At 43.6% G+C, this 20,436-nt stretch overlaps 3 protein-coding genes across 5 annotated transcripts in view; 2 read left to right on the plus strand and 1 right to left on the minus strand.

The window, feature by feature from the left end:
* Window positions 1-1,631: 1,631 nt before the first annotated feature.
* orai2 (ORAI calcium release-activated calcium modulator 2) lies at window positions 1,632-6,485 on the plus strand. 2 transcript variants are annotated; one of them, XM_084450180.1, is made up of 4 exons: window positions 1,633-1,738; window positions 2,361-2,403; window positions 2,635-2,870; window positions 4,121-6,485. In XM_084450180.1, exons 2-4 carry the CDS (start codon window positions 2,367-2,369, stop codon window positions 4,733-4,735), a joined length of 888 nt encoding a protein of 295 aa, XP_084306306.1. In that variant the 5' UTR covers window positions 1,633-1,738; window positions 2,361-2,366; the 3' UTR covers window positions 4,736-6,485. The 2 variants fall into 2 exon arrangements, with proteins under 2 accessions (XP_084306307.1, XP_084306306.1); XM_084450181.1 differs by lacking the exon at window positions 2,361-2,403 and having other exon boundaries at window positions 1,632-1,738.
* A 5,252-nt stretch (window positions 6,486-11,737) lies between these two features.
* pex12 (peroxisomal biogenesis factor 12) lies at window positions 11,738-13,754 on the minus strand. 2 transcript variants are annotated; one of them, XM_084449630.1, is made up of 4 exons: window positions 13,672-13,754; window positions 13,451-13,575; window positions 12,815-13,353; window positions 11,738-12,714 (listed from the first exon to the last, which is right to left on the minus strand). In XM_084449630.1, exons 2-4 carry the CDS (start codon window positions 13,571-13,573, stop codon window positions 12,324-12,326), a joined length of 1,053 nt encoding a protein of 350 aa, XP_084305756.1. In that variant the 5' UTR covers window positions 13,574-13,575; window positions 13,672-13,754; the 3' UTR covers window positions 11,738-12,323. The 2 variants fall into 2 exon arrangements, with proteins under 2 accessions (XP_084305756.1, XP_084305755.1); XM_084449629.1 differs by having other exon boundaries at window positions 13,451-13,726.
* Window positions 13,755-13,954: 200 nt separating this feature from the next.
* The window catches only part of ap2b1 (adaptor related protein complex 2 subunit beta 1), a 73,455-nt gene continuing 66,973 nt past the window's right edge, over window positions 13,955-20,436 (plus strand). Inside the window, exons 1-7 of the mRNA XM_084449315.1 lie at window positions 13,955-14,050; window positions 15,169-15,223; window positions 15,402-15,507; window positions 16,341-16,476; window positions 17,265-17,510; window positions 17,762-17,952; window positions 19,318-19,539. Coding sequence (XP_084305441.1) covers window positions 15,187-15,223; window positions 15,402-15,507; window positions 16,341-16,476; window positions 17,265-17,510; window positions 17,762-17,952; window positions 19,318-19,539 — 938 coding nt within the window. The 5' untranslated portion in view covers window positions 13,955-14,050; window positions 15,169-15,186. The remainder of the gene's footprint in view (window positions 14,051-15,168; window positions 15,224-15,401; window positions 15,508-16,340; window positions 16,477-17,264; window positions 17,511-17,761; window positions 17,953-19,317; window positions 19,540-20,436) is intronic.

The raw sequence follows: 20,436 nt of genomic DNA on the forward strand, positions 1-20,436 counted from the left end.
ACCATCCTAGTGGGTCAGCACCATCCTGGTGTCTCAGCACCATCCTGGTGGGTCAGCCTCCCAGTGGGACCGTTGTTGGTCCAGAACAGGTGGTTGAAAAACTGAATTAGAAACATTTTATCCCAAAGCAACTTCACTGAGTATACAGTGAGTAAACAACCTGGAGGGACACCGTTGAAATGTGTCTAATTGGGTGTACTTATAAAAATGTAGTTTATAAAAATGTAGTTATGGTCGTCCTCTTCCACACAAACTAATACCAGATTAATTTGGGACATCACAATCACATTCTCTCTTTCTTACTACTTTATTATTATTATTTTTTTAGTTTATTTACATGTTGACAAGTACAAAATAAGTCAACATTAGAATAATATTTCCAATTCCAATCTCCCCCCCTATAAACAACAAACAAAACTATTCAGCCACCTGTCTCACCCACCTAACCAGAGCACGCCTACACTCACCTAGAGCAGCAGAAGAGGAAGAAAATTAAATATAAACGAGGTGTACATTTAGCCATGCTCAATATCATATGTATAGGTCTACATATACATCTGTGTTCATACATGCCTGTATCGATTCACAATGTAGACACGTTGGAAATATGATATAGCTACATACACAGCCTACACAAAAACATTAACATTTGGAGTGGGATATGAAGAGAGAGCAGATAATTATAGACATAATCGAAGTAATTGTTATAACGTTAGAAAAACATATACAAATACAAGAAAGAAAAGAGTAAATTGACGAGCAATTATATTAGTGAAATTGTATATACTGTGGTCTACAAGATATCCTAAATTGGGGAAAATTACGAAGGGGTATCGGGCCTAGTTTTAAGTCCTCCTAAGTACTGTATGTCAAACCCGGATCCCAGATGGAGAGGAATGTGTCCCTGGAACCCCCAAGTGAGCATTTTATCTTCTCTAACTGCATGAATTACATGACATCAGGTCACTCAACCGGTGGATTTCCTGATTCCATTTAAATATACTAAAATATTTTGTTTCCATTTTCCCTTTTCATAAAAAAGCTGATTTAAATGAGATGTTTTCAACAGGGCTCAACTTTCTCAAATTCCTCCAGCAGTCATTCAGCCATCACCCCTGCTCTGGGATGCGGGGAGGATACACCCTATCAGCCATCACCCCTATTCCTATCAGCCATCACCCCTATTCCTATCAGCCATCACCCCTATTCCTATCATCCATCACCCCTATTCCTATCAGCCATCACCCCTATTCCTATCAGCCATCACCCCTATTCCTATCAGCCATCACCCCTGCTCTGGGATCAGCCATCACCCCTATTCCTATCAGCCATCACCCCTATTCCTATCAGCCATCACCCCTATTCCTATCAGCCATCCCCCCTGCTCTGGGATCAGCCATCCCCCCTGCTCTGGGATCAGCCATCCCCCCTATTCCTATCAGCCATCACCCCTATTCCTATCAGCCATCACCCCTATTCCTATCAGCCATCCCCCCTGCTCTGGGATCAGCCATCCCCCCTGCTCTGGGATCAGCCATCCCCCCTGCTCTGGGAGGGGAGGAGACACCCTATCACGTGACCGTGTGACGGCTGGGGAGGAACGAACCGAACCCTCTCAGTCTCAGCCAAGTCTGAAGAACAAGAACAGCTCTTCCTCTTCTCTTCGAGTAGCTCAACTCAATCTGTATACATCAGGATCTGTGGATGAAATAACTCAAGGGGCATTCTTGGCAGCAAGGTAATGCAATCAATGTAAAGGTTAGCTAGTTAGATAACAGCTTGTACAAGTAGCTCTGGTTACAATCACTTATCACAACTTTGCAGGAGGTCTAAATAGTCAAACAAGATTATTCTCAGATATTTTCTCCATTTAGGGTAGCTAGCTGTGTTTTGCCTTCTAGCTCTTGTAGCTCAGGTTAGCTTAGTAGTCAGCTCACATTAGCCAGCCAGCAGTGTGAACTGACTCATCTCATCTTTCAGCTACGTTGCACAAAAATGGGCACCGCTGTTATTCATGTTTAAAAAGCTGATAGATATTGACGCTGGGTCGAAATGAGAGAAACCCCAACGAGCAACACGGGTGTAAGTGTAGCTTTAGACTAGCTTTAGACTAGCTTTAGACTAGCTTTAGACTCAAGGATGTAACTAGCTTTAGACTCAATCACGTTAGCAGAGGGACGTGTTGTGTTTTGTGGCTTCTCCTGGGTGTGTAACCCGAGAGGACACGGCCAGTCCTCCTGCCAACTCTTTGAGCTGATTTAATTAGTGGAATAAGATTGATGACAACTGAGCCATCTCATCACCACGATCCACGGTCACCATCCCACGTAACGTCAGGCATTATGTTTTCCCCTTTATAGCCTGTTATGAAAGCCACTGCCAAGACAGGGACATCCCTGCCAAGTAAGTGTAGACCGCAGTTAATTCATTTTAGTGCCAAGTTACTGATGTTTTTGCTGAAACTGTCCCATAAGTAATTTGCTCTTGTAACAAATAGGCTATCCTTATGTTCATGTTTCCAGTGTCTTCCCAGGGAAACAGGCTACTCTGCCATTGACCCAGTGGTGGATGTGTCCAAGTTGAGCTCATTGGTCGTGAATCATCCTCGTCTCTCCCTCCCTTGTTGTCCAACAGTTGCCATGAACAGCGAGCTGAACGTTCCCATGGGCTCCGCCACCCCTGGGGGCTCCGACCGGATTCAAGATGGCAGCGGGATGGACTACAGGGACTGGGTAAGGCGCAGCTATCTAGAGCTGGTCACCTCCAACCACCACTCGGTCCAGGCCTTGTCCTGGAGAAAACTCTACCTGAGCCGGGCCAAGCTGAAGGCCTCCAGTCGGACGTCGGCTTTGCTCTCAGGTTTCGCCATGGTGAGTCACTCACACACATGCACGCGCACACACACGCACACACACACACACACACACACACACACACACACACACACACACACACACACACACACGGGCATTCCTGCAAAGATGTGAAAAGACTTGTAATGACAGGAAATCATAATTCATTTGAATTACCGAACCCTCTCTGCCAGTGTTTCCTGAAGATCCATTACATGAGTCTTAATTTCCAGCATTTCCTGGATCCTCTCCTACATGTGAACTCTGTCATCTGTACATCTGGATAGCAGTGGTCTCCAGGCTGTTTGTTTTGTGTTTCCCAGGGATTTTTTTGGGTATAAACCTCCCTCGCTCACAGCCCTAGTATGAAACCCAATCAGCACATTGTAGGACGGTGCGATATTCCTGTCACGGTGACCTTGGTCTTGAATAACTATCACCTTTTTAGTTATTCTAAGTTACCTTAAAAAGCTACTTATAGCTAAATTAATTTAGAGTTTTATCCTATAGCCGGTTCAAGGTTGAATTAGTTCTGGTTTTGGTTTGATACGGAATCCTGCAATATCAAAGCCACCTGCATACATCAATCATAGATGGATAGACAGTAAAGAGTTCATTACTTGCGTCAATCAGTCATCACACGTGCATCACTTGCAAGAGAAAAAATTGCATCGCATAAGACATACATGACCTAAGGCTTCATGCGTATATGAAACTAACACCTTTCTTCACTTGCAAAAGAAAAATCCCCCTTTCGCATAGTTCCACAGGAAGCACCATATTTAGAAGCTACAGTATGCAGGCAGAAAGACAGACAGACATGAGATGAAATCTAAGGTCTAAGGTAGAAATGGACTGTGAATGGCCACTCGTTCAACAACACACACACACACACACACACACACACACACACACACACACGGGCATTCCTGCAAAGATGTGAAAAGACTTGTAATGACAGGAAATCATAATTCATTTGAATTACTGAACCCTCTCTGCCTGTGTTTCCTGAAGATCCATTACATTAGTCTTAATTTCCAGCATTTCCTGGATCCTCTCCTACATGTGAACTCTGTCATCTGGATAGCAGTGGTCTCCAGGCTGTTTGTTTTGTGTTTCCCAGGGATGTTTTGGGGTATAAACCTCCCTCGCTCACAGCCCTAGTATGAAACCCAATCAGCACATCCGTATTTGAGATGAATCCCAGTTCCTCCCACTCTGCCCAGTAGAAGACGGTGATGTGAGGTCATTGTGCTCTGGTGTTGTAGGTGGCCATGGTGGAGGTTCAGCTGGAGATGCAGTACAACTACCCGCGTTTCCTCCTCGTCGCCTTCAGCGTGTGCACCACCGTGCTGGTGGCCGTGCACCTGTTCGCCCTGCTCATCAGCACCTGCATCCTGCCCAACGTGGAGGCCGTCAGCAACATTCACAACCTCAACTCGGTCAGCGAGTCCCCCCACGAGCGCATGCACCACTACATCGAGCTGGCCTGGGGCTTCTCCACGGCGCTGGGCATCCTGCTCTTCCTGGCCGAGGTGGTGCTCCTCTGCTGGATCAAGTTTCTGCCCGTGGACTCGGGCGGCGTCAACCAGGTGGCGTTGGCGGCGGCTGAGCTGGCGCTGGCTAAGATGAACTGCAGCGCGGCAGGTGGGACGGTCAAGCCCCCGAAGGCCAGCCCTCCCCCGGGGAACAGCGGCTGGCAGGCCGCCCTGGCGTCCACCATCATCATGGTGCCGGTGGGGGTGATCTTTGTGGTGTTTACCATCCACTTCTACCGCTCGCTGGTGCGCCACAAGACAGAGCGCCACCACCAGGAGATCGAGGAACTGCACAAGATCAAGGTGCAGCTTGACGGGCAGGAGAGAGGTCTACAGGTTGTGTGATTTTGGGTCTGGTCTTCATCCACTCTCATGGCCTTTTAAGCATCGTGGAAAGCTTTCACTGGTAAGGTGGGAGGTTAATGGGATTCCTTATCCCTTATTTATCCAGCTCTCCTTCCTCCTCAGCAGCTGTTCTGGTCATACCTCTCCCCTTCCCAGTGTCCCAAACCTACTCTTAATGTGTGGGTAAACAAGTGTCCAACTACTAATTCAAGGTTGAATGTTTCAGAATGTGTCTTTGACAATATTGTCTTACCTGGATTCTATTAGAGTAGAATAATCCAAAGAAGAGACATTTACAGAACACAGGGCTCTAACATTACAGCACTGTGACCTTAGTTTTTTTTTTGTTACAGGTGTCGTGTCATTTGTGCCATCAGCACTTTCATGTAGGTAGCGCTTGTGCCCAGAATGGGAATGTCTAACTTGCTAAACAGGTTTAACTAAAGAGAAGTGACACAACGTAGCGATCACAGCATTATCTCATGCCTTAAAAGGCTGTCATTGTGTGCTTCCAAAAAGTATATGTTGTTTTCTGTGTCTGTAGACTGTAAACTAAACTTGTAAGGTTAATGGTGTCAAGAATAGTGAATGGCAAAGGTGCCCCTTCCAAATCTCCTCACCTCTCCCAGTCTCTTCCTAGTCAGACCACTTTTACTATATGTACTCAAGTTACTGTGAATTATTTCCACAATGCCAAATACGTGTTTCCATCCGCACACAGCCAATATAAATTATAAAATGAATATAAAATGTATCTGCTCAACATATGTTGTTTAGTGGACTCACCATGGGACACTGTGGGTTGTGTAATGTAGCCATGTCACCATTTCAAGTTTATTTTCCACATTCTGTGCATCTATTATTGTTAGAGAAGACAGTGCCAAGGGAAAAGGCATGGCTGGCCGAGGGAATACTCCTGACAGGTGAGCGGACTTCTGGGCCAAGAGAACCTCATACATATTGAAAATATGGGGAGTATTTCTGAACCTAAAGATGTTTACAGCAGGACTACTATAGTTGAGACGGGGCTTGTAACCAGGGTCAAATATAGCTTGCAGCATGACTTTGTGAAAAAATGTTGTCAAGGAATGGAATGTTATCGAATATATTGTTGTGATGGATCATGTCGAGTTTGACTCAAAATGGCTTATTGAATATTTGATATCTTAAAGCTTTATTAATGAGGTTGAGTGTTCGGGTAATGTCAACAAGGATAACACTGTCAGTTCTTTAAAAAAATAATATATCTGCTTGTAAAAGGTAAGAAATGAGGATAACATTCCAAGATAGGTTCTCTGACCAATTAAGAATCGCCTGTTTTCTTTTACTATGGTGAGAAAAGACACTTGTTTAGTTCTGAACTGAGCGCTGAAGGTTTTTCGTTGATTCATCTGTTTGAGAGCTTGTTACACATTTACACATTTACACACTTACACATTTTTTCAAAACAAATGATATTAAATTGTGTGTACAATAACATAAGCGTCTACTTTCTAGGTTGGAAAGTTAATCTTAAACTCATTAAGCAGGTGCAGAGTAGTAAAAATACTGTTTCTTTGACCAAACAAAAATTTTTGTACGTTGAAAATTTGGTGCAGAACAAGCATTTTGTGTCAAAAGTTAAATTATTTTCATCATTTATTTTGGATATAAATAATGCACAAACATCGTTTTGTCTGTTAGCTTTCTGTGAACTATGTGGTCTATTGTTCTGTGAAATGGCATGTCTTTTCATATCTTGTCTGAAATTTAATGTAATATATTGCAAATAAACATCTTATTTTGTTGATATTTATGTGCCATACAATGTGTAACTTGTCTCTCTTGTGGTTCTTTTTGGTTCTATTTTTATGAACAGAATACTGCCAATTTTTCTAGAATGTTCCAGTTGAAGCATGACTTGCTATATTGGATTTGGCAATTATCCATCTTTTCCCACTCGAGTGACAGGAAGTGGCCAACGTGACCGTCTCCTTGGTGACCAGTATACTTCTGTTAATCAGGCTCACCTGTGATTTAGAAAAGTCTATACAAGCTGTGTTCTATGGAAAGGCCTTCATTTAAAATTCTTATTAGAAAGCACCTTTCTCTCGTCCATGCCTTGAACAAAGCAAAGAAAGCTTGTCCTCGCCAGTCCAATCATTTTGGAGCAGTGATCATTCAAGAAAGAGTAGAAGGAACCTATACAATAAGATGCCAAGTCAATTTAGAATGATTGCATTCTCATAATCCTTCACAAGAAATGTGCACATGCATACAGAATCAAAATGAATGCTTATGTGACCCAGGTGAGACAAACAAGGTATGCAATGTCATTTGAGTAAGCGTCACTGTACTGTTATACTGTACATGTTTTCTGTCAATCTAACCAATAGTGAAAATGTGCTATTCCATGTGCACTTCACACTCAAGACGTTGCTGAAGGTTATGATGCAGCTATGAAGACAGAAGAGTGTCCTGACTTGGTAGCGATCTCTCAGGGTGCCCCTGAGTTTGAATCTTCTCTCTGAGCTGCTGGGTTATGTTGACACAAGATGCCAAGTTTGGGAATTTCCTTATTTTTGACATGAAACCATCCTAAAATAACTTGAATCATAAAAGAATTACTGGTATATACATTCAGTTCACTTACTCTGGGCAAATGTACTTATTGCAAGTAAAAGTTAAAAGTGTCTGCTAAATAACTGATGTCAGTTGAGTGAGTTCTTTAACCACATAGGCTTCTCTCAAATGTAGAGTGAGACTAGTGCTTTAATAAATACGGTATGCAAGTCTTAAGATTCACGTCCCTGGGTGTTCTCAAACTAGCTGGAGTATGATTGTGTTTGTGCTGCTTTTCTCACTAGTGGTTTACCAGTTGAAGGGGAGCTGGATTCTTTGGCCTTGCTGTCCGAACTCACTTCATTAGGCTCAGCCCCAGCTCAGAAAATGGAAGTCATAGCTATGTTTAGAGTGGGCCAGACTCCAGGAGGTTGAGTGTACTTTCTAGCTGATGTAGTGTTAAAGTGTGAGCAGCCTAAGCAGGGGGGCGCACTGTCGGACTGCAATGGATCACATTCAACTCAACTGGCATGCGGGTCACAACCTCAAGCTAAATATAATCTATTGCAGAAACTGTTTAATGAAAAGTGTCTTGTTTGGATGCTAAGACTAGCTCCATTAAGTAAATATAACTCTAGTGAGGGAGACTAGCTCCATTAAGTAAATATAACTCTAGTGAGGGAGACTAGCTCCATTAAGTAAATATAACTCTAGTGAGGGAGACTAGCTCCATTAAGTAAATATAACTAGTGAGGGAGACTAGCTCCATTAAGTAAATATAACTAGTGAGGGAGTAAAGACGGCCTGCTCTGGCGTCAGTCTGTTGTTTTCTTCTTTCTTCACAGAGAAGGGATTGCTCCTGCTAATAGCTCAATATTTTGCACAGCAATTGCAATGCCAATCTGCTCCGGTTAAGCACAATATCCACAAAAGATTTTGCTTTGTAAATAGACTGCACTTGAATAGTGCTTTTATCCAAAACACTTTACAATGAAGGCCTCTCATTCACACACACATTTACACACCAATGGCTGCAGCTGCCATACAAGGTGCTAACCTGCTCATTGGGAGCAATTTAGGGTTCAGTGTCTTGCCCAAGGACACTAAGACATGTAGTCAGGCAGAGCCCAGATTCGAACCACCGACCCTACGATCATTGGACGACCCGCTGTACCTCCTGAGCTATACAGCCACCCCTAAGCCACCTTCATGATATGCCCGGGCAAAAACCTCCACAAATTGGCCACCTGTGTGCAATTTACGCCCATGATTGCAATTAGCTATGTGTTTAATATTGGCTTTGTGCCAAGAGCACAATATCCACGAAAATATCAGTTGTCTTTGTTGCTGTGCATCACAGCTGGCTGAACTTATTTTTAAATCCCTCTATATATATTTCACCCTTAATATCATCCAATATCAATTCAATATCATTCAAACCTCACAAGTTTGGAGGAGAGACAGAGGGAGAGAGTATGTGCTGACTGCTGCAGTTAATACCAGCTTTTAAAAAGCGGTATTTGCTCCACTAATCGCGTGTGGCAGTTAGATCATGGTCTTTGTGGATCAGACGCAAGGCTTATTAGCGGCAATTTTTAACAGAATTACCTAATTTACCTACATTCAAATGAGCCTGGCGCAGCCGTGAAGCTATTCGCTCACCCTTTGTGTGTGCTTTGTGGATTGGAAGCTATTTTTTGTCTCATTTGCATGGGTTTTGCCCCTAAAAAAGCTGTGCAATCCTTTTGTGGATTTGGCCCTTAGTATCGTAGTTATTAGCTTATTAGTTTGGTAACTTACAGTTACCGGCAACTTACTTAAAGTTTCACCATACAGTTTTATTGATATTATTTATTTTAAAACTCTTGTATAGGGAAGAGTGGGGTCAAGTGTAACACTTTTTACTCTTTTCCAGATTGCTTTGAGACTAATTCAACTAGATTAGTCATGTTTTGCTATATTATAGTTACACAAGTCTATTCATTTGTCATATCATGTAAAAGTCCCCATAAATTACATAAAGAGTACAATATTGATTTATTTTTGAGAAGTCAGATGTTACAGTTGACCCCACGGGTGGGGTCAAGTGTAACATGGTGTGGGGTCAACATTACAAAACAACCACAAATAAGATCATTAAAACATTGTATTAAGTTAACATCATCATTAAACATCTTTCATAACTTAATTAGTCATTTATTAGCCTTTTTAACATAGACAAACATTTAAAATGTGAAATGTAAACATGTAATCAAACCGAACACCAAATCAAACATATACATTTGTTATTACACTGTTATTACACATTTCTGAGGTGATTTTTTAGCCTATCTACTCCATACAGTCTAAATTACCATTTACTAAAACATTGATAATGTTTGGTTCATTAAATATTAAGGGCATAGGCTGAACGCTGTGAATAGCTGAAAGTCTGTTACACTTGACCCCACCGCACCTCAGCCTGACAAAACCTCCTTGTGCTAGCAGGAGTTAGCAATAAATATTGCTAATAGTCATATTGGCTGTTAGCTAACAAAATATACATCAAAATGATATGACTTTAGGTTAATGGGAATAAAAACTCAGGGCAGTAGTTAAAAAATACAGAAAATTTAAAAAGTAACTTTCTTACCTCAAAAACCCCACTGACCCCACTCTCCCCTATTTTTTGTACTCTTTTGTACATTAAAGGAGTAGTAAAGGGAAAATCATGTCTAGCCCTGTTTTAAGGTTACTTATGATCATATACAATGGTTCAGATCAAAACGTTGACAAAACTAGCACTTTTGAGAAAGTCTGATAATTGCTCTACAACCATTTTGGTCATACAATGGATGTGGGTGGGCACCGTGAAAAATCATTCAAAAAATGTTAAACTCTCAATTTCAAAGACAAGAAACTCACCGAGGTGTTAGTTGGCGTTCTGACATATAATTCACCATAAAGGCTTTTTAAAAATATTTAGCATAGAACTATTTAGTCGCAGCACATACGTGTAAACTTCCGCTTGAACTGATTCCGATCTCGCACAATGCCTTGAAGTAGTTCCGCTTCCTGAATCCCCTCTGCGGATTGATCTACACATCTACAACGGTCGCTTCAATACAAGTCAATGGATTTCATAAAATGATCCATAAAACCCTACAGGATTCATACTTTGCGGCAAATTTGTTTGTGACTGAAATTGAAAGATTTAATGCTGGATGTTGAGGGAATTGGTCTGTAAGAATGTACAGAATGTAGGCATGTTGACTGTTTTGTCCGTTGTTGTGTTTTTTTGTTATTATATGTTTCTATATCTATAATTTAGTTTTGGGTTTTTTATATATATATATTTTTTTCTGTTTGGTTCTTCCGGGTGAATGTGTGGAACAGATTCCATGTTCTCCGGGTCTGGTTTGTTTTGCCAGAGTGGGATTGCGTTTGGGGGTGGGTATGTCAATGTGTAGCTTGTTTTTGGGGGGCATTTGTGTTGTAAAAAAAAAATATATATAAAAAAAAAAATTATGAATAAATACATTTATATATTTCTATTTTAATCCTTCTCTTCTCTCCAAAAACTGAGGACTGTCCTCCCCTGCCTCAATGGACGAGCCTCCACTGGTTCAGAGGCATATTTCTTTCTGGAAGATTAAGTATGAAGAGGCCTGGTTTCATTTCAATGCTATATTTGAAGATGTTATTCAGCTCTTTAGAGATCTGTGACCAACATTTTTAAATGATAGAACATTGCCAAAAACAGTGGATATAAGTACCGTTTTCCCCCTTACATTTAGAGCAAAGTGGTGATCTTGAAGGGTCAATTTTATTAAGGATATATGGAGTTCTGTGTTGTCTATGCAGAATTTTATACTTATTCTCCTTAAATGTTTTACAGCAGAATGTGCTGCTACAGGAAAGAATGCATGTATTCCAATCTGCCACTTCATATTCAGATTCCAGGTTCCTAGCACCCCCAAGCTGATCACACAAGTGTTCAATTGGGTTGAGGTCAGGACTGTTGGCCGGCCATCCCATCCTCTCTACTCCCAAATTCCTGGAGCAGACACCAACTGACCACTGTAGCAGGGCCCAGGGGCACAGGTGCTGCCAATCAGGCACCTGGGGTTACCGGAAGATTAACACAAGCGTCAATAGCAACAGCAGAATAAGCTGTTTGGCATTGGCAGAGAAGACTTGTCATATTTTCATGGGTGCAACCAACATCCTCAGCTGTGCTGCTCATCCCACAGATGCATGTTCCTTACAAACGGGGCCCCATTTAAAAGGGAAATAAACAGGCTACAACTGTATACAATGTATTGCCAAGAAGCCTCATTACAACAGAGTAATCATCTACACAAATTTCAGAACTTTTTGTTTTATGTTTATATTTGTAGAATCATCCTTATCAGTTGACCAAAGAAAATGCCATCAAACTGGTTGTGTTCCCAAATAAATGTGAATGAATGGCTGCTTCCCACTGTGAACACGTCACTTCCCACTGTGAACACGTCACTTCCCACTGTGAACACGTCACTTCCCACTGTGAACACATCACTTCCCACTGAAACTTTAAGTGCTAGGGACAAGGGCTGAATTTAAATGAGATGTTGTCCGAGGAAGAGCGAAACGTCACTCATATTTTTTTGTCCATAAATAATCTTTATGGGAGTTACAGTGTGCGCTCTTATTTTCTTTGATACATATGCTTTTTTAGTCCAGCACCTGCCTTATTAATTCATTTGGGATGTGCTTCTGATTTGAATTTAAATGAGAACCATTCATTACAAAATTACGGTCAGAACATTTTACAATGCAATTATCCATCACGATCAATTACTTGAGCATATTGGGTCACCATCAGTCAATAGTATTTCAACTGACTTTAACATAAAAATGGCAATTGATTTCTATTATACATTTATGTACAGTATATTTCACTAGTACAAATTGACATAATTGACTGCAGCTTGAGAAGTCCAACTCAATAGAAAAGCATTTTGGCTTGATGACAAAGTGAGTCTCCCTGTGACTCGTGAACTAACACGCCCCATGTTTGAGTCCACTAGCTCTCTGGAGAGTAGATCTTGACGAGGTGCTGGAGTTCAGTAGGATAACCCGTCATGGGACACCTCATGTTTGCTTTGACGTAGACATAGATACAGCCATAACAGAACACAAAGCCGGAGGTGGAGAGGACGGTGTCGTTGACGCGGACCCTGCGGCACAGCGGACACACTTTGCAGTGTTTGGCCAGAGCCGCGTGGTCCTGCAGGTGGACGGGAGGGGGTGGTGAGGGAACGGAGGTCAGGGTCTTCATCGTGCTCTGGTTCTCTGAGGAATACCACCACTCCAGGAACTGCAGGAAGAAGACCCCCAAGGACAGGCTGGTGGAGAGCGACACCGCAACACCCCCGACCACCGTCGACGTCAGCGTCCGCAGCCTCTCACCAATACTGGAAGAAAAGAACAAACATTAGCGCAGTTCTAGTACAAAAGTCAGGATGTAACACTTTTTGAACTCGGCAGTCACAAATCTGCAAGCTTCACACTTACCTTGACCCAATGCCTGCAGATGGTGTGGCTGGTTTCAGATCCATGTTCCTGATGTCCTGGGCTGTGAGTTGAGACAGCTGGACACCCGCCAACCACAAAAATGGTGAGTGTGTCCTTGCACGGCCGAAAACATACAAGAGTTGTTGGCAGAAGACCCAGCTGTCCCAGGCCATGCTGACATATGGGTATGCAGCCAGGAAAGCCCTGTACATCCTCTGCATACGAGACTGTGGCAGGCGGATGGAGAATTCATCCTCATCCCTCTGCTTTGCTAATACCTGTTCCAGTTTGGACCGCAGGTAAGGCACCAGGGCCAGTAGAAGCAGAGAGCGCCAGTGCGATTTGCCTCGAAGTCCCAGGTGAGCGGGCAGTCCCCTACCTGAAGCAGAGACGCGCTTCAAGCTGTAAAAGTTTTCTGAGAAGGAGGCGCTAGTCCGTGATAGAAAATGGTGCTGAAGCAATAGATCGAGAACCACGTAAATCTCGTCAAATCTCCTCCACAGGAATCCGAAGCGTGAAGGATTCGACTCGGCCAATACCTGTAACAGATATGAATGTGGGTTCAGTAGGTTGCTCGTAAAACAGGAGAACTAATTTTGATACATCACCCCCCCCCGCCCCCTCCAAACTACTAACCTTCACAGCGTGGCGTAAAGCGGGCCTGACAGCACCCATCAGGGACTCCTGCGCAAGGACCTCGAATATAGTGGGTCTGTCATCTGCAGCTGCGTGGGTCAAGTGTGCACCTCGCTCTGCCATGGCTGCTGTTACCTAGTAGAAGATGGTACAATAACTGAAAGTTAGTAATATTTTCCCAATTATTTAGTCATGAAGAATGAAGAGTTTCGTTGCAAAACACCAACTCCCCCTCTAGGTTCAGATAACCGTGGCGGGTGGTTTGTGCTCTCTGAAATACTGCTGCTACTTCTCCTGTAAACAAAGTCCACTTGCTTCCGGTTGAGACGGGTTCCGGTGTTACGCCGTTCCCCCTCCGCCGCTTCATCTTGTTTTTGTTTCCGGTTGAGACGGGTTCCGGTGTTACGCCGTTCCCCCTCCGCCGCTTCATCTTGTTTTTCCGGGACATTCTTCTCCATCTTCCCACGGTTAGCTAACGTTCACATCATCGCTCTACGGCAGCTAAGGAGGAGGAAACAACACAGCAGTTGACCGTTTACCAGCGAAGAGCTACGTTCGCCGCGCTGTTGCAATCTTGTGATTGAAATACCATCAAATCAAGTATGTATCATGTTATTTGGGTTCGCGAGACCGTTTCTTCCCGTAACGCAGCGCGAGCACAAGCACCGAGGCCAACCGTCACATCCGGGCAACCAGCTAGCTGACTAGCTAACGTTAGCCTGAGTGAGATGTTTCATCACTGGCTGCTGTGGGGGTCACACCCTATAGTGACGAAGGACATTATTTGGGGGGCTTCAAAGTAGTAATGAGTCTGTGTGGCTCCCTACCCACTGAGCAAAGACACGTCTAAAATACGTCTTTTACATGTCTTTTCTGTCTTGTTCGGACGTCCAAAGACATCCAATTAGGAGCCAGAATGAATGTTTATTTTAGACGTTCAGATATTGAACCCGTTCTGCACGTCCACAGACGTCTTAGAGGGGTCCAAGCCAGACGTGTGAATATTGAGGGGTCCAGCAGACGAACACACGGGGTTCAGGACCAGGACGTTATTAAGACATGATCTGAACGTCTCCCTGACGTTGTGTGTTTGCTGGTTAGGCTGTTGAACGCAAAGTATGTTTATTTCCCATTAATGTTAGTGCTACAGTGGGACCGGTCTATAGGGAACTAGACACATGAGCCAGCAGTGTTATCTAACGGCTAGCTAGGGAGAGTGGTGCTGATGGGGTTGTAACCTCCAAGGCATCGATGTCTTCCCCTCGTACAGTAATAGACTAGGTTAATCCTATGGTGTTGTCCTTTCTTGTGATTGATTTGATTGATTTTATTTATTTTTAAGACGGACAAGGTACAGTAGACATTTACACTATAAAAATAGGGAGAGATGCACTGTACAAGGTTATAGCTAGACAGCTCATTTCCACCCGCAGTCCCTGGGCAAATAAATATACAGTCTTAAAATAGAGGGGCAAATAGTACACAGTGGGAAAGTTACAATCAATCAATCAATCAAAGCTTTATTTATATAGCGCATTTCATACCCAGAGGCAACACAATGCGCGTTACATACATGCTGGTAGTCTCAAAACCTGGTTCCATAAGACAGACCCACTTCAAAGTATCGTTAGAGTTACACCTTTAACTGACTTATCTTTTCATGACAAGTTTAGTGACGTACGTTATGTTTAATATTATACACAACACATATGTTGCAGATTTGAAGAGCTGCAACAATGACGGACTCCAAATATTTTACGACTAACAAAAAAGGTGAGTCAGCACATCGTAGTTAAATGCCCAAAGTAGGTGCAATATGGCACATTAGCTGTTCACCTACACAGTGTACACTCGTTGATGCGAAAGCTTGAAATTGACAGCTTTGCCATTATCTGAATGAGTGTTGTGTTGAACTGGACTGCTGCTAACGCTGTGCTGGATCCTGATCCAGGGGAGATCTTTGAGCTGAAGGCAGAGCTGAACAATGAGAAGAAAGAGAAGAGGAAGGAGGCAGTGAAGAAGGTCATTGCTGCCATGACTGTGGGAAAGGACGTGAGGTATGAAGCTGATCTTGGTCGAGCAGAGTCAGACTGACCATGTGAGCAGAGTCAGACTGACCATGTGAGCAGAGTCAGACTGACCATGTGAGCAGAGTCAGACTGATCATGTGAGCAGAGTCAGACTGATCATGTGAGCAGAGTCAGACTGACCATGTGAGCAGAGTCAGACTGACCATGTGAGCAGAGTCAGACTGACCATGTGAGCAGAGTCAGACTGACCATGTGAGCAGAGTCAGACTGACCATGTGAGCAGAGTCAGACTGAACATGTGAGCAGAGTCAGACTGACCATGTGAGCAGAGTCAGACTGACCATGTGAGCAGAGTCAGACTGACCATGTGAGCAGAGTCAGACTGACCATGTGAGCAGAGTCAGACTGACCATGTGAGCAGAGTCAGACTGAACATGTGAGCAGAGTCAGACTGATCATGTGAGCAGAGTCAGACTGACCATGTGAGCAGAGTCAGACTGACCATGTGAGCAGAGTCAGACTGACCATGTGAGCAGAGTCAGACTGACCATGTGAGCAGAGTCAGACTGATCATGTGAGCAGAGTCAGACTGATCATGTGAGCAGAGTCAGACTGATCATGTGAGCAGAGTCAGACTGATCATGTGAGCAGAGTCAGACTGATCATGTGAGCAGAGTCAGACTGATCATGTGAGCAGAGTCAGACTGATCATGTGAGCAGAGTCAGACTCAGAATGCTCACTTGACAATCAGATCAGAAAGACTGCTTCTTTCTCTATACAGGGATGTTATTCATCATGCATGTTTTTCCCCACTCCTCTCTTTTCTATGAACTCGTCTCCATACCTGTACCTCCACCAGCTCCCTGTTCCCAGATGTGGTGAACTGCATGCAGACTGACAACCTTGAGCTGAAGAAGCTGGTCTACCTCTACCTGATGAACTATGCCAAGAGCCAGCCTGACATGGCCATCATGGCCGTCAACAGCTTTGTTAAGGCAAGACACTCTTCAATCAATCGATCGATCAATCAATCAATGAATCAATCAAATCTTTATTTGTATAGCGCATTTCATACACAGATGCAACACAATGTGCTTTACAGAGAACAAGGGCGGTGGGCATACGACCCACCTCTACATATTCCTCTTGACTGATGTCAGTTAGCTTTAAACACCTTGATGTTTACTGTACTTGCTTTGTATTGTTTTCTATTGATACTATTTTTATTGTTATTATATTTTATCATTTTGGCAGATGTAAAAGCTAGATTTCAAAATGGATATCATGTCAGCAACTACTACAATAACTAGGATATAATTTGTTTTTGCAGTTGGCACTTTTTAGCAATGCCATTGACCACCTGAAACACTCTACATTAGGGGTGGGTCCAATTAATCCATTAATCGTTCATGACGGTCAAAGTCGTTTTTCACTAATCGATTTTAGTGAAGTTGTTGTCATTAATTTTTCTTCATTTAAATAAACACAAACAAACTAAAAATATTGAAATTGAACTGAACTAATGCCGTTCTGTAGTGCTATATTTATTGGAATGGGGGCTAAATTACAGCGTCAAAATCAATGGAACTGTGGTCTTTACTTTGTTTCATTCAAATAAACACTTATTTTGAAACGTTGGAATCAAATCTTTCGAATGTCAGCCAAAAAAACAATTAATCGTTCATACCACCCACTGATTAATCGACTATGAAAAATGTGAGTTGTGCAGATCCCTACAGCACATAACAGACTAGCGTGTGAACGTCCTGTCCTCCACTCCCAGGACTGCGAGGACCCCAACCCTCTGATCCGAGCGCTGGCCGTGCGCACCATGGGCTGCATCCGCGTGGACAAGATCACCGAGTACCTGTGTGAGCCGCTGAGGAAGTGTCTGAAGGACGAGGACCCGTACGTGAGGAAGACGGCGGCGGTGTGCGTGGCCAAGCTCCATGATATCAACGCCCAGATGGTGGAGGACCAGGGCTTCCTGGACTCCCTCAGGGACCTCATCGCGGACTCCAACCCCATGGTGAGCAGTCGTTGCTACTTTTAATTGTAGGAACTCTTGTAGCAGACCATGGCCATTGGCCAAATACATTAAGTAAATACTCGAGATGCATTTGAAAAGTGAACCTTTTAGTTAATCAAATACAGCACTCATTGGAGATACATTGAAGGTTTAAAGATCACCCTCCCAATCCAAAAGCAGATCTCTTGAATAATGGTACACAGCTCCTGCTGCTGGACTTGAGTCACATATAAACCTCATCCCTGCTCCAGGTGGTGGCCAACGCTGTGGCGGCTCTGTCTGAGATCAGCGAGTCCCACCCCAACAGCAACCTGCTGGACCTCAACCCCCAGAACATCAACAAGCTGCTGACCGCCCTGAACGAGTGCACCGAGTGGGGACAGATCTTCATCCTGGACTGCCTGTCCAACTACAACCCCAAGGATGAACGGGAGGCCCAGAGGTAACAGCAAGCGTGTGTGTGTGTGTGTGTGTGTGTGTGTGTGTGTGATAGTATGTGTGTGTGCGTGTGTTCACCTTGTTGCTGTAGGCTTGAGCTTCTCAGACGTGAGATTCAGGACTGTGAAGCAGTCACATGCATTCATTTGCAATGTCTGAAATATTTGCTTGTCTGCTTTGAATGTGACATTTGTGTGTGCTCAGTGTTTCTCTCCGCTGTGTATTAGTTGTGTGTATTCATTGGTGTGTGTTCACGGGCATATGTCCAAAGCAATGCAAAAATACTTGATAAACTATCCACAGTGGCATACATGCTCCCTTACCTCCGCCCAGAATCATTACACGTCATCATCGCACCGTTTCAGAAGTGGGCTGCCTTCTGTGTTTCCATGCTTTAGATATGCAATTATTTCAAGCTCAATTGAGCAAACCGAATAATGGATATCATTAAGATATACACAATCACCTGTAGTTAATTGACTAAACTGAGCAGACATGCGTGAGAAATTCTGTGGCAGTCGGACCACCAGTCAATGAGAAAGCACAAGGCAAAATACACAACACATGGCATTCATTATAAATATAGGGTAGTTATAGCAGGATAGCAAAATACTGTATACAGCATTGCTGTTTTGACCAAATCACTGTTTTGGGGTTTAGAGGAGAGAAAAGAAACAAAAATGCAAATCTGACCAGCAAAAAACGTCAGTTGCTCTGAACAGAAAAATGGTTGCAAATACGAGCGAATCGGTCACACGCTGGAGCCCTGGCTGTATGTTTGTCTACAATACTTGGTCACTCACAGCACTAATAACGCTGCCTTATCTTGTCTTTGACATAGCCAGTTGGTCTCAGATCCTTCTTCTAATGACCCAAACATCCAGCATAGGGCTGCGTATTGGCAAGGACCTCACAATACATTGGGTCACCATACCATGCCTATCACAATTCATTGCGATACGATACATATTGCGACACATTGTGATACTCGACATAATTTACTGAAAATGTTTAAATCCATCTGAAAAGTCCATCCCCCGCTCCCTGGAGGTGAACATAAGGACTTTTTAAATCCATTTAAAACAAGACTACTGTATCTATGGCTGAATTATATCCTTAACTTTATATCTATTCCCTGTCTTGCTTTTCTTGTGCAATTTATTTTTTTACTGTATCGATAAATGTACTGCAGAAAATCGATACAGTATCGCGGGAAAAAGTATTGCAATGTATTGCTGTATCGATTTTATTGCACAGCTCTAATAGCAGCACCACGTATGCAAGTGTGCCATATCAGCAGGGTTCCTGCCTCAGGTGACCTTCCTGCCTCAGGTGACCCTCTCTCATGAACCTCCCGTCCCTCCCGCAGCATCTGTGAGCGCGTCACCCCGCGCCTCTCGCACGCCAACTCCGCCGTGGTGCTGTCCGCCGTCAAGGTGCTCATGAAGTTCCTGGAGCTGCTGCCCAAGGACTCGGACTACCACAACACCCTGCTGAAGAAGCTGTCCCCTCCGCTGGTCACCCTGCTCTCCGGGGAGCCCGAGGTCCAGTACGTGGCCCTGCGCAACATCAATCTCATCGTCCAGAAAAGGTCAGAGGGCCCCCCACGGGGTTTTTGGACATGTTGACTTGATTTGAATACTATTCACTCTGAGGTTCAAGTTACGGTACAGTCATTTAGCAGACGCTTTTATCCAAAGTGACTTAGAATAATTGCATTTAACACAGGTAGTCAGTGTACTGCTACTCGCCAGAACTCACATGTGCATCTCCTTTCTAAACAAGTGACTAAGAGCATCATCTAGTGCTAAAGCCAAAGTGCATGAATAGCAAAATAGGTGCTTTAAGAGGTAGGATCCTTCTTGAAGAGGTGAGTTTTGAGCCTGCGGCGAAAGATGGGCAGTGACTCTGCTGTCCTGACGTCAGTGGGCAGTTGGTTCCCCCACTGCGGGGTCAGGACAGAGAAGAGCCGTGACCGTGGGGTCAGGACAGAGAAGAGCCGTGACCGTGGGGTCAGGACAGAGAAGAGCCGTGACCGTGGGGTCAGGACAGAGAAGAGCCGTGACCGTGTCGATCGACCGCAGGGGCGTTAGGGTTGCATCTAGTCAGTCATGTTCAGTCGCAGGAACAGCTGAGGTGTTTGACTATGAATACATTTCCCCAAGTTTCATACCCAAAATGTGAAAGGTAGCACAGACACAGAGGTTCTGGATAACACAACATTGACGCTTAGCATCATTTGTTTGGCACATGTCCAAAATAAAAAACGTTGAAATTGAGAAAAGCACTTAGCACTACAAACAAAACACTGGGAAGGCGCATCCTCTCAAAGATGAAAGTACAAAGTTGTTTTTTCTTGTTTGCACAATTATATTATGACTATGACTATTCTGTAATTCTGTTCTGAGGTAGTCTATTACACAAGACTGTTGTGAAGATCATGGCAACTCATAATCTTATGCACGTAGTGCTACCTAACTAACACTAG

The sequence above is a fragment of the Borostomias antarcticus genome (genome assembly GCF_949987555.1).
Source record: "Borostomias antarcticus genome assembly, chromosome: 15".
Taxonomy (NCBI): domain Eukaryota; kingdom Metazoa; phylum Chordata; class Actinopteri; order Stomiiformes; family Stomiidae; genus Borostomias; species Borostomias antarcticus.